The 15,112-nt window shown below is 42.9% G+C and overlaps 1 protein-coding gene across 4 annotated transcripts in view; it reads right to left on the bottom strand.

Annotated features, from left to right (window-relative positions):
• Positions 1–15,112, bottom strand: part of LOC122531394 (solute carrier family 12 member 4) — a 95,091-nt gene that overhangs the window by 65,184 nt on the left and 14,795 nt on the right. For 3 of the 4 annotated variants that reach the window (XM_043659272.1, XM_043659273.1, XM_043659274.1), the window contains exon 2: positions 14,920–14,982. The exons of the other annotated variant lie outside the window; for it this stretch is intronic. In XM_043659272.1, coding sequence (XP_043515207.1) covers positions 14,920–14,982 — 63 coding nt within the window. The remainder of the gene's footprint in view (positions 1–14,919; positions 14,983–15,112) is intronic. 4 annotated transcript variants of the gene reach the window in all.

Genomic DNA, 15,112 nt, shown 5'->3' with positions numbered 1-15,112 from the left:
ACCCACGTTTCGGGCGAACGTGACACGTGTCGCAGCTACAGGAGGGAAGGATCGCACCGAGGATCGATCGCGTAATCGCGGCCAGACAGGGTGGCACTGCTCCCAACGCCAAACTCGAGATGATCGATCGGACGGAACGGGTCACACCCTAAATTTTATGCTTTTAACCCAGCCGTACGTACATACGCGATATGCCTCCAACCGTTCCCGGATATTGAACGTCCAGTCCTATCGACTTTGAAAAATACGGCGTTTATCATCGACGATAATTCAACGACACTCGAGGGACAAACGACTTGGTTTCTCCCCTTTTCGTCGTTACGATCGTTTCGGCGCTCCGGGGACAGAAAGGAAAAAAAGAAAAAAGAAAAGCGAGACAAGTCGGCCGCAGAAACGAATTTCTTTGCTTCGAGAGCTATCGTGCTAGTATGTAAGTGATGTTACCTTTTCTTCTTTTTCTAATTGTAAGAGATTTTCTATTAAGGTTTTCGTAGAAAGAATTACGTACTCTTTCAAACATTCCCCGATGTGTGCGATTTCAACCGAAATGACGAAAAATCGTTTGTAACTTTGAACCTCTTTGAACTTTCGAACCACGTTTACTAGGACTTTTTTTTCCACGTTTCGGCTGTATTGTCAGCGTGGAATTCGTGGTACACATACAACCAAGCAGGGGATGATTCTACGTCAAAAAAATAAGAAAATAGTTTGGTGTAACATTTCTTTCATCTGGAACTCGATTTTCGAGAAAATCGACTTTAAAGTTTTGTTCATCTTTCTAGGTTTCTACGCAATGAATTGCCTCAACTACTACAAAGAGTATGATTTTCCAACGTGACGGTGCGCCACACCGGGAGGGAGATTAAAAATTTTTTAAATCAAACGAATTAAATTTGAAATTAACGAATTTTTTAAATCAAACGGAAATTAAAAATTTTTTAAGCCAAATTTGTGTTGGATTGGCCGCGATGGTAAGGTACGTTGGTCACACCAAGGTCCACGGATCTCACGCCTCTAGATTCTTTTTTATGGGGGGCGTAACAAAGAACAAGTTGACTGTGTATAAAGACTGTTGAGAAATTCATTTGTATAATGATGTGAGCGTCGCCATCTATTAATATGCAGCGGAATAAGCGTTTGTAGGAAGGAGTGGATGTCGTGACCGATTATCGCGGACGATGATCTTTTGTTGACGTGTGTGTGTGTAACACTCCACGTGTTTCTTCAGTGTGCTTCGACGAATATACAAATAATATAATTGCTAATATATTGTCTGTAGTTTAACATAAATATACTTTGTGAATAATACTTGATTATTCTTCAAAGACGATATTTCACACATTACACATTTGAAGCAAAAGATTATGGAGGAATTCGAGAAATTAAAAGAAAACGATATCAGCTTACATTCTGTTCAGATGTCGTTGATTCGTCGAGCAAACTTGTGTACTACCTACGGCAACGAGGAGGTCATTTTCAACAATGCAACAACTTGTAACAGTGTACTGTATCGTAGTATTGCGAATTAGAAACTAGTAATAAGATATAAAAAATTAATTATCAGTAGGGACACTTTGTACTGCTTCAACACCACGCAATAAATAATGTTTGTGAACGCTATCTCGGACGGAGACAACCGCGGCAGATAGGTTCGCAAAGGTGAACAAAACTTTAAAGTCGATTTTCTCGAAAACCGGTGCTCCAGATGAAAAAAATGTTACACCAAATTTTTTTTTTCTTATTTTTTGACGTAGACTCACCCCCTGCTCGGTTGTACTACGAATTCCGGCCCACCTTGTATAATACCGTGTATAATACCACAAAAGTTGCAGACCCCTTTCTCTATTCACGCTGTATATTTTGATATTCGGGTGGCCACACGGCGGATCCCTTTGTCGCGGAATCCTCTTACGCGGGCTGCAATTTTGAGATACAGCTTGGAGATCGCTCGAGCTACACGCTCCATTTCGCGCGCTTCTATCCCAGTCTCTCGTAGCATCCTGCTGTCTTGTCTCTTCTCCCGTTTCCCCGTCACGGATCGCTTTCGCCTGCCGAGAATTTTGCAATCGTTGCGTCCAACGCGATATCTCACGCGAGGCAGAAACACTGGGCGCAGAACGAGAGAGAGAGAGAGAGAGAGAGGGTGAGTCTGCGAGCTGTTGGAATCGTCGCTAGACTCGCGCTAGTTTTGCGCCAGTTTCGCGAGCAACTTTGCAGAGGAGTGACAAATTGTCCAAAGACAAAACATCGGCTTTGACGCCTCGTAACCTGAAGCCACTCGAGATACTCGAGTAAACTCGTTGAAAAGGAAGAGAAGCGAAATCCTCAACTATGTATGAATAACAAACGACTGGTTTTTATTCGGCGGAGGACGATGATAAATGGCAAGATGCAAGATTTATCTTTCGTTCGCGGTAACCACGGAAGAGGAACACGACAAAACGAGGAGCGAGACGCAAAAGTACGCGAGCACACGTTATTTGTAACAAACACTCTTGATCTTAGATTCCTAACGAATACAATGGGAACGAGCGATGATAAAGCTGGTAGCACGGGGAGAAGAAAGGAATGTGTCGGACGAATGTGTACGACGATCCTTGCCGAAAGGAACCAACCGACGTCGCCTTTCGTTCTTTCGCCTTTCTCCTTTTTCAAACGACGTAGTGTGTTGTGCACACTATGTAATACGTAAATAGGTACACATTCCAAGGAATTCTGTATGCGGTGTATGCGGTGTTACTTTGTTGGAATATCTGGAATAACAGTCTGACTACTTGTTGGCGATACATCTTGTTGGTTTCTACATACTACGTCGGCCATTGTTCTCGTTGTTACAGTTTACGAAGAGGAGCCCGCGACACACAATGGCGGCACGCGCCGTTAAGAATGAAACAACTAAATTCGGTCCAATTACACTTACGACCGTTGATCGTCTCAACGAAAGCACGCTCCACACTACTTTTCGCAGAGGTGGACGCAGAGCTGGATCGGCTGCTGTTGTTGAAAATACGCAGTATCTGCACACCTTGTTGGTCGACAAATAATCGCTCTTTTTATGTTTTGTTTATGTTTTGTCGCTCGTCTTTTTCTTTGCAGATTCCTGTTCCTGTTTCTCGTGTGCCCATATCATATATAGTTTTGAAAGGTTCTGTCCCGTATTTTAGAATCAATCACTCCTGTATTTCAAAAACAATTTGGCTCCGTTTCTAGCCATTGAAATGGCATTGGATAAAAAGCAGATGAGATTTTTCTTTACGAATTCAAAGAAACAGGTGCTGGAAAGAAGCAGAAACTGCGGATAGAAACATCAACGATGCATTTGGCTCGTGTACTGTCAAGACACGTACAATGGTGGTTCGATAAATAAATTTCGTTCAGGCGACGAGAGCTTTGAAGACAAAGAACGACTCGCGGCCGTTCTTCCTCGCTTGATAATAACCAACCGAATACTTGATTAATGTAGAACCACGCGCAACGATTCGAGAGCTTAAAATGGAAAGCTAAATGTTAGCCATTCGACAATCCCCTTGACCATTTGAAGCAGCTGGGAAAAGCAAAGAAGCTGAATGAATGGGTATCTCGCCTGAAACTGAACGCGCGGCCAAACGTTTAAAGCGCAGAAATTACCCTCCAAAAGTTGAACGAGTTGGGATGCGAAACTTTGCTCTATTCACCATACTATTCGCCAGATCTTTTCGATTCTCAGCTTCTCATTGACGGGGACGTGGATTTTTCAATCGAACAATGTTCTACCCTCGAATATACCGTGCATCGTCTTCCCCTCTGAAATACAGACGCATGTCTCTGAAGAGAATATTTGGAACGTTTACAAACCAAGCAAGAGAAAGAGAGAGAGAGAGAGAGGTGGTACGTTTCTGTTTGATTTGAAAAGTGCGGATAAACGATCTTCCATTAGTCAGAGCTTTTAGCATTTCCATTTGTCGATCGTCTCTCGTCACATACGATTCTGTACGGTATTTTGTCCGTTTCGAGTGATCGACGGTAATCAACACAGCGACAGACGATGGAAGAGGGATTAAGTGAAATTGAAGAGAAAAGTAGCAAATTGGCCGTTGGTTCCGTCGTTTCTTCCTCGGGAAATAAAACTCCGTAAACTCTCGTTCTCTCGTTTAATAAACTTGGCTTGCGAAAAGCACCGGCGTCGCGAATTCAATTACGACGATTAACGCTGCCTCTCGGTCGCAAGCCCCGTCGTGACGTTCGACGAAATGAATTACAATCCTACGGTCGCAGGTTTACAGATAACGAGGAATATCGAGCTGCGACGATAAACCCTGGCCAATATATATATATATATGGCCGAGATTATACGTGTATCCACGTAAGTGAGCAAGTGAGTGCTTACATGCATCTTGCTTACGTCTCCGGGCGTATTTCACGCGTTTACAACGAACCGGGGAAAATATTGTTGGCAAATTCCCAAATTCTTACTATGGTAATACCATCGGAGATTGCCATCGCGACGATGACGAGAGAAAAAGTCGAAATTTTCTGCTTCTAATGAGAAAGACGAAATGGATTTCTAGTAATCTATTGTAGAAATACGTACGATTTTGAAAAGAGACTCGGACTGCGACATATGTGGAAAGGAGGCAACCACGCCATCATCGATGAGATAGTCAATTGTTACGCGTTAGTCCTTTTGTCTTTAGTCAAAGTTCAGCTCGCGTAAAAAACGGTCGTGTACAGAAAGAAATAAATTACGTGCACTACTTTGCCTTTCAACAACGTATATCGCGAAATATGTCCCAAGAATCGATCGATTCGATCCGGTGAAGAGACTGCGGGAAATAGGAACGAAGGAAAGAAGGAAGAGAGGCGATTTCTCGATAGAAGCACGAGCAGCCCAGCTCGTGGTAATATCCAACGGTGTTGTTGCTGTTGTTGTTGTTGTTGTTGTTGTAACTGTTTTCTCTGTAAGCGTATGTACGTTCGTGCAAGCCCCAAGTGTTGGAGAGTTGGGGAAGAGGTGAAAAGGGTGCACGAGCGATAGATCGCATGCCTGGCGCCAGTTAACAATCGAGAAGCCTGCATTTATGAATAAGGCGAGGTAAGGTCACAGACAATGAACCTCGATCCAGTTCAGGGCCTGTGCACGACGTCACGTCAAGACGTTGTCGGTCAGGGTGATTCCGCCACACCCTCCATCTTCCATCACCGATAGGAGACTTTCTTCTTAACGGGCTATTCTGGTAATCCGGCTTAAAAAATATCAATTTCTTTTTTCTTACATTTCCTCAAAGCACATGCTTTTGGAAATGTCTGTGCAAAAGGATTTGTTTGAATTCGTAAAATTAGCAAAGTTATAGATGTTTAAAGGGAACGGTGCACTGCTCGCAACGTAAGTACCAACGTTTCTGTACAACGAGTACAACAAAAACTTTAAATGTGTTTTTCTCAAAAAATACTTTATCTCGTAATATTTATTGTTATATTATTATTATTTTATAATATTTTATTTTTTGTACTGCTCGATTGATTGCAAGTGTGAATATTTTTGTACAACGGGTAACAAGAACTTCAAATGTGTTTTTCTCAAATGCATATTTTTTAAACTGGCTGACGGGATAGTTGACCGATTGACTTGAAATTTTGGAGGGGATCTTCACCGGATCTTACTTTTATCGTATAAACACCACGGATTTCAAAATCTGATGTTCTTTTTCATTTTTTTTTTTCTTTTTTCTTTTACCACCCAAAAGAAAAATCGATATTTAAACTTCAAAATGCTGCCAGTTTTTTTAATTTTCGAGATTTCAGTGTTTCCGTGGTTCACGCGATAGCCACATTTATACTAATTAAGATGCATTTTGGTTTTTTAGTTTCAAATAACCAGGTGGACCGGGATCACGTCAGCCATTCGAACCCGTTTTTAAAAACGTGCTTTCGCCCTATAGGCTATATAATTTCCACAACTTTCGTCAAGTTTCGTTAAAATGAAATTGTAAATACCCTCCAAGTGTGAATAAATCTGTGTGACGAGAACTGCATACCAAAAATGTATTCGTGGTTCCCTCAGAAGAAAATCCCAAAAGAGTCGATTTTTTCAAGCCGGATTATACCAGAATACCGCCTTAATCTGTTTACAGACGTACGATTATTTCCATCGATCCACGAGTAGTATACGCGGCACTAAATAGTTGGACTAACCGAATCGCTCGATTCGGCTGAATCGATTCTTCGCTCGAACGTTACGGTATTACGGCGAACAATGTACAATGTACAATGTACAATGTACAATGTACAATGTACAATGTATAGAGATGACGAGTGTGTTATCCGAGCAATTATCGTGGCGATGCGATGGACAGCTCGATAGGGAAACGCCAGGCACGAAGGTCTAGGATAGAAATTGCGTGCCACGCTCCAGTTAATCGATCGACGAGGCCTGCGAGAACGTAGCCGCCCGGAATAAGGTCGCGATGAACGATGAACTTGGCCATCGTCATTTCGAGAGTTTCCCCGAGTCGATTCCCACGAAAAAGAAACCGTGACCGAGTGTCGGATCAATCGTTGCGACCAATTCTCTTCAGAGAACATCGCTGTTCGAAAATCGAAACAGCCGCGACACGCTTGATTTCGCGTTATCAGTTATCGTCGTCGTCATCATCGAGACTCGCGTTTCTTTTAAAAGGAGCTAAAATTTTACCGACATGCTCGACCATAAATACACACACACATATACATATACGCATACACTTGTGGATAAAATTATAAAACACTTTACAAAATTACTGGTACAAAGGTTTTCATTATGTCTGCTGTAAACTACGTACAAATTAAAGTTACTTAATTAACATTTCCACAGATTAAACGAATGTTTCAACAAATTGTTAATTTCAAAACAAAAATAGTGGAATTTCACTTGGATAAAGTTACAAGACGCTGAGTCTGTTACGGAGAATAATTTTAATTTTGTAAAGTGTAATTTCGTAATTTTTTTTCTTTCTTTTTTAATTTCGTAAGGTGCCTTACAATTTTGCCCACTACATACATACATACATACATACATATATACGTACATGAGCGTAGGAGATTCTGAAGAAATTCTTTGGACAATTCTTTCTGTTTCTGTTTTCACAGGCGAAACTTGCAGTCTCGCGATGAACATTCGCGGAAAAGCTCGTTAAATTTTCTTCCGTGTTACAAACAAACGTTGTCACGGCGGACTGCGAGACAAGCGCGAGAAAGTCTCCGTTTCCTCAAAGAGGAAAGTTGATCGAGAGATTTTCGAAAATTGCGGAAATCGGTCGACCTTTCGGAAGTATCGAGAGCGGGGGGACGAAATTGGGGAGGCAAATGGAAGTGAAAGACGGTGGCCAGAGTTTATAAATAAGGTTATATCGGGGATGAAGGTGGAAAAGCTCGGTTCAAGGTTGCGCATCTTCCAGCGAACATCTCGACCAGATGAATCCCGCCATGTCTCTATTAAACGGGCTACTAACGAGTTTAATCTCGTCGGCCTTCGCGGTGGTTTCTTGATGAAAACTCGATAACACAATGCGCGGCCGATTATCGTGGAAATTAATAGGACAGGCTAGCCAGCTGCTCTCCAAACTTTTAACGTCGAGAAGCGTGCAACTGCCGAACGAGATGCAGAGTTTATAGTTACGTGAGAACACCTGTATACTCGTATCGTAATTATTATTATTATTTTTTTTCTTTCTTTATTGAGAGACAAATGTCGAATAGATGGCGATACGACAGTGGAGAAAAGGGGGCCATCTGGCTCGATTAAATTTGATTAAACGGCCGTAAAGGTCGTACGTAAATGTTTTCGTTTGGTTGAGCAAACCAACGACGCGCACCAGACTATGAAAAATTCGAGACTCGAAAGCACGAAACATCTGACTTTTGTAAGTATTTGCTATCGTCGAGCAGAACGAGAAACACTCGAAATGAAATATGCAATTGTCGGGAGATAAATGACTCTGAAGCGTGAAATCGTCAGGTTCAACGACGATGCGAATTGCAATTTTTCTACTCCTTGATCGATGATTTTGTTTAGCTATTTTTTTTATTTAGGTATTTTTTTTTTTTTAGGCGGTTCTTCGCCGTTTTTCGTTTTCACGCTGTGATCGTGTATTCGTAAGCGGAAGAAGAACGCGACGACAAAAGGTTAAAGAAAATGGGGGGAAAAGAAAATTAGAAAATGAAACGTATTATCGAACTGGAAATGGATTTTTCTAAATCTGAAGTGCGAAAGATGGATGGATGCTCGTTCATTCTTCAATTACCAACAAAACAACGAAGAAACGAAATGTTCCCGTGGCCAAAAAAAAAAAAGGAACATGTGTCCTCGAATTGGGGGCATGTGTGTCGCGTAAGTGCGTACGTACGTAAGTAACGGAGTTCCAAGAGCATGAAAAAGATCTTTTTCGTGGGAAAAAGACTCTGTTCGCGTGTTTTGTCCGTACTCTGTTTTAGTTTGGACTGCAGAAACGTGACGCGGGGAATGTTGACGCGGAATTGGCAGAGCGCAGAGTTTTCACGCAGCGAATGATGAATTTGCGAAAGAATAGTCGGGTATGATAGGATATTACTGCTTACGTTACGTCGTGGCAAACTCACACGAGACGACAAAGTCGACGACAAGTTGAACGTTTCACAAACGTCGAATCGTCGAGGAAAACTAGTAAATTCTAGTAAACTAGTAAAAACTACTCGTCATTATCATTATCATTATCATTATCATTATCATTATCATTATTATTATCATCATCTATCGTTGTGATCATTTAGACAAACTCGTCCAACACAGTTCGCACAATGCACATTTTTAGAATTAATGGTCTAAAAGGTGGCCTTGACACTTGCCGCGAGTCGATATGTGAGCTCGTTACGCGCCACGACTTATCGATCGATCGTTCGCGCCACTGGATCGTCAATCACGCGCGGAACTTTGCTCGCCTCGATCGAAATCCATCGTTTCCATCTACGATGGATCGTGGGTGGTGCGTTTCGCCGTGCGTGCACGTTCGTATCGTTTGTTTGATTTCGTGGACAAGCGCGATAAAGAACGGGGGATCGCGAGTCCAAACACACAACAATTGCAAACACTATCCCTCTCCGAAACTGTCCGCGCAAATAAGAGGCGAATCGTGCCAAGTCGAATCTAATTACGCCGCGTTTAAGCGAGGCAGCCGAGTTCGAGACGACAATCGAATTACGGCGGCCGCGTGGAAATATTATTATCGCGATGATATCGATAGTCGCGGATAGTCGCCAAATTGAACCAGGCGAATTATACTTTCCGTAGTTTTTGTAGTTTCCACTTAATTTTGTCAATTTTCTTCCTTTTCCTTTTTCCTCACTTTCTCAGACGACCCTTTCTCTGCTTCCGATCCTGATGCTCGCAGCATCTTCGTCCTTTATCGTCGTTCGCTCGCTCGCTCGCTCGCTTTCCTTTCTCATTCGAAGGAAACGCCGCGTGTGACGCGTGTTGTACACACGGTTCGTGGAAGCGCGGCCGGATTGAAACGTCGAATTATCGAAAAGACAAATGTATTCGGGTGTTTGCCGAGAGAGACGGGGTGTCGGGGAATTCCTGCGGAAAGTCGGAATCGAATCGAGATTCCAAGAGCGAGTCCGGTTCGGCAGACGCTCGATCGATAGACGTTCCGGTTGGTCGGGGCGACGAGTGAAACCAAAGTAATCAATAGGATTCCACCGGATGCATTCCGCATTCCCCCGCTCGACTAAGTCGTTTATATCGGCGTAGACTGGGCCGCAGATTCGTGTTTCAGCCGGGCTGTTTAATTCCGAGGCGGAACGATGGCTTCGTCCAACTGGACGACCCATCGTCCCGGCCACCGAAATAAGCCCGTTATCGAATTAACCTAATCAAATTTCGAACGGTGGCATGCTCGTCATTGTCATCGGGGTGGCAATCTACTACGACTGCTAACATTTCACTCCCAGAATTCGTCCGCTGATAGAATTTTCGGCCCGTTTGACACGCATGGAGATACACGAACGTACGCACGAACATTATATAACATTCGACAATGCCAAAAAATGACGCCTATCATTTTTCCTCTTTTTCTTCTCCTTCTTCACGCGTCGTTATATCTCGAGCGACGTCCTTCGATCGCCGTGGATTATTAAAATTGCACGAGCCGCTGGTCGCCATACTGCTAACATATGTACGTGCACGTGTAATGAATTATTGCAATCTTGACGATATGAAAATTGTACGATATGAATATATAGAACGCGGGTCAAGAAATACGGGAAACGACTTTGCGTCAGAACGTGCTACGAGGTTCTTACATGATAACCGTACAAATGAAATTTTCATAAAGTCAGTTTCTCAGCGCGGTTGATGTAGGGGAAAGTAGGGTGAGACCGGGTACCACTGTTTCCTTAAAATAAGAGCTCCGATACGTAACCGAACCGTGGCGTAATATTGTTTTATTAATTAAGATACGCGTGAAAGTGTGTCGAAAAGAAAAAACGAAAATTTCAAAGATTTATCGAGTATACGAACGTTACGAATCGATAAGAAGCGTAGGGGAATGGGGAGGAGGAGGGGGGGGGGGCAAATTTGTACGAAACTACGTTGTCTCGGCGAATCTGAAATGGTAATTACCGTTCGACGGGGAGAAAATTAGGATAAATTTGCGGAAAGTGACGAGAGGGGAGTCGGGATAGCCGGCTTGCGCGAAACGGTCCTTAAATTTTAAAGCCGAGATCAGAAGGAGATTGGAAGCTCGGCGTAACGTCCATTTTCTGCTAAAAACTTGGAAAATGAGTCGTTTGAAGGCTCCTCCAAGTGCAAAGCGACGGATTTTCCCATTTTCCGGCAATTTCGCCATGATTCTGCGAAGAGGAAACGCTTCGTCTACGTACGCGACTGTGAAATATCGCGAGAACGAGGGTTTCCTTCAGATAGCGACGTTCGTCAACTTATCCATCAACGAATAATCAAACCAAAAAAGATTTTCAACGTGCACTATGAATATATATTTGTAGAGAATGAATATGAATATATTATATATATAACGATTTAATAAAATATATATATATATATATATATAAATTACGCACATATATATTATATTAAATTATTATAATTATAATTATAATACTGTAATATATTTTAATATGATATACATTTAATTTAAATAAATAAATTTTTTATATATATATTAACGTTTCCTAGGATATTAACCAAAAAAGATTTTCCGTGCACTATGAATATATATATATATATATATATATAAATTACTGCATATTACACACATATATATTATATTAAAATCATTATAATTATACTTATTATATATTTTAATATGATATACATTTAGTTTGTGTACATAAGTTAAGTGTTTAGTTAGTATACATAAATTTATATATACGTATGTATTAATGTTTCGTAGGATATTGTAATATACTATCACGCAGAGTAAATAGAAGAAAGGGATCGAACGAAAAATCGTTTATAACTTTGAAACTATGAATTTTTCGATCCAGGTCCTTTTTCTCATGTTTCGACGAGTATTATCTATCCAGGAAGTTACGAACCCTTTTTTCTATTCACTATTATGTGCATTTCTTCGTGCGCTGCTGTGCCCGTCTTTCGTCACCGTCGCCGAGGGAGTCAATCGACCACGTTCGCCCGGCGAAACTATGCGAACGGAAGGAGGAGGTGATGCCACAGGTAACGAAAGGAGGGAAAAGGAAAATTACCGAACAAATTATTTATAGGAAATTATCGAGTCTACGACAGAGGGTAAAGGGAGAATTGTCACGGACGTTCTCGCCGTGTTATCCATGGAACTAATCTGAACGTGTACGCGTGTAGCCCCCCCGTTGTGCCTGGCCGATCGATAATTCCGATAATTCCGGCTTTCTATTTTAACGGCGTTACCGACGGTAATCAGGAAGGGGGGGGGGGGGGCGAGGAATCAGTATTCACGTATAATTATATAAATTACGCGTTGAAAATCGAAGATATCGGCGACGCGACGAACAATAGCGCCGATATCAAGCCGGTAAATTGATTACCGGCGACGCGATATTACGACGTGATCGGACGACAACTAAATAGTCGGAGGGGATTGATCGTTTTCCGAGGGAATCTGTTGGACAAACTTCCCTCGAACGACAGATCGGACAGAAATGGATCTGCGCCCGTTCCCCGTTTGCCCTCCCATTGGTCCCGCTTGATGGAAATTTATTCAAGGGAGACGCGACGAAACAGAGACTCGCTCGCCGGACAGATACTCGAGGATTAATTGTCAGCAACTTTGTTAGCGAAGATTATCAAAGTTACCACGACGATGGGATGAATAATTGCGACGTTCTTTAGTCGCAAGGCGGCTAAATTCCAGCTGCAAACTAAATTCTACCGAAACTTTCGGGGGGGAACGAAATTTGGGGCACTGGTCCGTTTGAAAGTGCCCCGTGTTGCAATTGTGTTTTTGTGTGTCTGTTCTCGTTTTCATCGAACGAGGGAAACCTACGTACGATCGGTGGAAATTGTTTTCGCTTGGCAACGAAAATCTTGAAGAAGAAAATCGACAGTAACCGTTGAAGGTTTTTGAAGAAACCGTGTTGGATAGCGGCGCGATAGCGCTTCCTTCCACGTACAATTACGTACAAGTACGTATCTGTAAATAAAAGTAGATAAAGTAACAGCTGCCTATTTGTGCAGTTTAAAAAGGCTCAACGTTTTGCCTTTTTACCGTTGGCACCAATAGGCGCTCGGCTCACTTCGATTCGCTGGAACGAAAAGGCGCCTATGAGCATTTACCTCGCATAGCTCGGTAATCAAACCAAACACGCCCAGCAAGTAAATGTTATCGACAATAATTGTAACAAACCTCTCAGTTCGTTCATCGGACGTAAGCGAATTTCAATTTAACAATTACATCTTCCGTTAGCCGTGATTATTTTACAATACGTTGTTCCATTTATGAAGTTTCGTACGAAAATAATGAAAAGGTGCGACGATAAATTAAAAAGATGTGCAAGATGCGTAGTGTGTGGAAAACAGAAAACGGAAGAGGGGAGACGCATTGCGAATGCAAGAAGCGTGATTACGTATTGACCCATGTTTCGAATTGATTAGTACCACAAGATTATCAGATTATTAGGGATTATTAGATTATTATCAGATTGTGAAACAGCTTATAGCTTGAAGCTACTGTGAAATTTTCAACACGTCCACCAACGATTCAACACGGAATACTAATAAGTAAATAATATCGATTCGGTTGCAGTTTAGTGCAATTCGGTGTTTCGATTATTGTCAATGTCTGCCGTAGTATAAAATAATAATCAAAACACTGAATTGCACTAGACTACAACTGAACCAATATATCACTTATTTGTTCGTATTCCGTGTTGGTGCACATGTCGAAAGTTTCACAGCAGCGTTGAGCTCTGTTTCATAATCTGACGATAATCTGGCAAAAAGGTTAAGAAAGGGTCACTGAACGCGTTATCGGGAGTGCGTAGTCGCGATACGCGAGCGGCTGAAAGTGCTGCGTCGCGTTGCGCGGAGTGGAGTGAAGTGAAGTGAAGTGAAGTGGAGCGGAGCGGAGCGGAGTGGAGTGGAGCAGAGTAGAGCGGAGCGGAGCGGAGTCGAGCCGGGAATTGGGTCGAGGGGACATTCCCTGTGGAGCCGGTCCTCGCCCGCCTGGTGAACCCAGCAGGCTGCCGCGGCGCCCCATATAACCGGCGAATTTATCGCTCGCGACCGAGCAACAATCGTCCCGATTCGGGTCAGAAACGAACGGCTGCTGCAGCTCGCGTCGCGTCGCGTCGCGTTCCTCCTCTCCTTCTTTAACCCCCTTTATCGTTCAGGAACCGAGGAAACGCCGAGCGGCGAAATATTGCAATACGCGAAACACAGTTGCATCACGACTGTCTCCGTTAATCCTTTTTTGCCTCTGTTTGCCTCTCGTTGGCTGCCGTTTGCGAAAGACAAGCTTTCTTTCATTCGGTGAGAGGTCGTTTCATTTTGCCATGCTCGGCCAACGTATGCAGATTGCCTATTTTCCCAAACGTGGTCGAATTTGGCTTGCGTCGTTGTGCTGCAGCGGCGGGAAAATATACGGGGAAAGATAATTCTGGGTTGGACGTAGGTCGGCGAAGGGAAGCGTAACGCTCTGGAAATCGTCGCGTTGACCTAGACGCGTAGACGCCAGCCGCGCAACCAACAGTTCGGAGAAAAGATGTGGCTAGCCTCGAAGGCTAACGATCGCGAAGGGTGGATAGAGCAGCACCCCTCTGACAACGAGTCCCTCTGTTCTCTCATCGATCGGTTGCTCCCGTTGCTCTTTACGCACTCCGAGGAGGAGGGGGAGGAGGAATTTCTTTTTAACTCGTCTGCCGACAATGACGGGCGCGGAAGAAAAGAGTGGAAAAGGCGAGCAAGTTGTCTCGTATATGTACGAAGAAGGAATGCAAAAGTCACGTGGAAATAGATCCTCCAGTCGAGCATAGATCCTCCAGTCGACTACGTATCGCGTGGTATTTGCGAGTAGTTTGTCCTCTGTGCGAGAAAATATGACGCAAGTTTGAGAAAAGGGTGAGGCAAAGACGGTGCGGAGGATACGGGGATGAATGGGGACGAAAATAACATCTTGCGGAGTAAACTGAACCGAAGGATCGATGAAAACGAGAGAGACCCTCTCGCGTTTGTATTTCTCCACAACATCGTACGTGTATTACACATGGAGAACGTATATACACAAACATATATACGGTGCGAAAAGGAGAGAAGTTGGAAATTTTGATCTCACTCGGAGGATTTGGAGAATTTGGTCATCGTTTGGCAGCGTAATTTAAGAAGAAAATGCAAGAAAATTCACACACATCGGAAGAACCGAATAATATTTTTTGTCAGACCGGAGATGAGCAAGAGAAGGAAAAATTTAATCGACTTACATTCGCCGGCGGACCTGGGAACGAGATGTTGGTGCTCCAATTGGGTTCCATTCAAAGCTGGATCTGGAACGAAAATTCACCCTTGGTTAGTTGAATGGAAAATGCAATTATTCGAGTGTGGGCAAACTGGGCCATACTCGGACGAAACAATTGGAAAAGAAACAAAGAAAAAAAAAAAGAAAAGAAAAGAGAA

The sequence above is a fragment of the Frieseomelitta varia genome, unplaced genomic scaffold (assembly GCF_011392965.1).
Source record: "Frieseomelitta varia isolate USP_RPSP 00005682 unplaced genomic scaffold, Fvar_1.2 scaffold_398, whole genome shotgun sequence".
Taxonomy (NCBI): Eukaryota; Metazoa; Arthropoda; class Insecta; order Hymenoptera; family Apidae; genus Frieseomelitta; species Frieseomelitta varia.
The sequence above is the reverse complement of the archived record's forward strand: the minus strand, read 5'-3'. Positions and strand labels throughout refer to the sequence as shown.